At 45.2% G+C, this 1282-nt stretch overlaps 1 protein-coding gene across 1 annotated transcript in view; it reads right to left on the minus strand.

Annotated features, from left to right (window-relative positions):
* The window catches only part of LOC111386405, a 994-nt gene extending 356 nt beyond the window's left edge, over positions 1-638 (minus strand). Inside the window, exon 1 of the mRNA XM_023010856.1 lies at positions 93-638. Coding sequence (XP_022866624.1) covers positions 93-638 — 546 coding nt within the window. The remainder of the gene's footprint in view (positions 1-92) is intronic.
* Between the last annotated feature and the right edge of the window lie 644 nt (positions 639-1282).

Genomic DNA, 1282 nt, shown 5'->3' on the forward strand with positions numbered 1-1282 from the left:
GATGAAGTCCGATTCAAGTGTCTCACTATAAGCTGTCGACAAAAAGCTACAGCTGTAGAATTAATAAGTACCCTATCCAATCTCTTTCTAACCCGACCATTGGTCCAAGTATATCGGTTTCCAATGAAACCCGCATCCTCTAAACCACAGTCTAACATCATATCAGAGAAATCAGTAGTGCCACGATTACGGGTATTATGACCAGTGCGCTCTCCATCATGTGTAATAACATTAAAGTCTCCTCCAACTAGCCAAGGATCGTCCATATCGAGGGAGATGTGGTGAAGACCTGCCCACAAATCTCTCCTGATAGTAGCATCGCATGACGCATAGACTGGAGTCAAATAGATAGCACGTGCTAGTCTGGGATCCTCAACTCTAACGTGAAGAAACTGGGGATGATCAACAATAACAGTAACATTAGTCCCCGAATTCCAGAAAAACCAGATCTTATTCGATTCATTCTGAGCTCCCATGTCAAAGCGTAGATAGCATCGTGTATATGCAAAATTCTGCATCAGAACAAAAGGCTCCAATAGAACTAGAAGATAAATCTGATGAAGCTGTATAAGATTCTTCAGGCGCCTACGAGTAGCTACACTAGCTACACCTATCACATTCCAAATGATGGCATTCATAGGGAAGGAGAATGTGAGGAGGTATCATGTGACTGACTCCGAGTGATCCTTCTGCTCGGATGTGGAGTATCAGTAGCCCGTGGGTGTCTCTTCTGAACAACTGGGATAAATCCATCATCCTCTGTCCTCTCATCCAAACCCACCAAGTCATCAGAAGAAGATCTTCGAAAAGGTCCCTGCTGGTGAACCTCAATCTGAGGTGAGCCCTCTGTATGTGAATGCGCTGACTGCAAAGATGGAATAGATGCCTCCACATTTTGATGACAAATAGGAGGAGAAGAAGTGGAAATAGGTCCCTGAGCCCTATCCGGTGTCGGGCCTGGAATGTAAGAAGCTCTGCTGACTGTGTCTGCTGTAGAATTCTGTGTCTGTGGCCTCTTCAATATCTCATCCAACATAGGATCATAAAATGGAGTGATAGGTGGACTGATAGCCTGAGTAGGAGCTGAAGGAGTGGTAGATGTAACTGGATCTACAACACTGATAACTGGTAAGGCTGTAGCAAAGGGAGGAGCAACTGGAGAAACAGATGGCTGGGTCTGAGCATGTGAGCTAGTGCTAGTAGGTTATGGGACTGATGTGATGACAGTGGACACAGAAAGTGGAATCTGAACTCCAGATGTGCTAGCATCGTGTTGCCTCTT

Source organism: Olea europaea, unplaced genomic scaffold (genome assembly GCF_002742605.1).
Source record: "Olea europaea var. sylvestris unplaced genomic scaffold, O_europaea_v1 scaffold3548, whole genome shotgun sequence".
In the NCBI taxonomy this organism is placed as follows: domain Eukaryota; kingdom Viridiplantae; phylum Streptophyta; class Magnoliopsida; order Lamiales; family Oleaceae; genus Olea; species Olea europaea.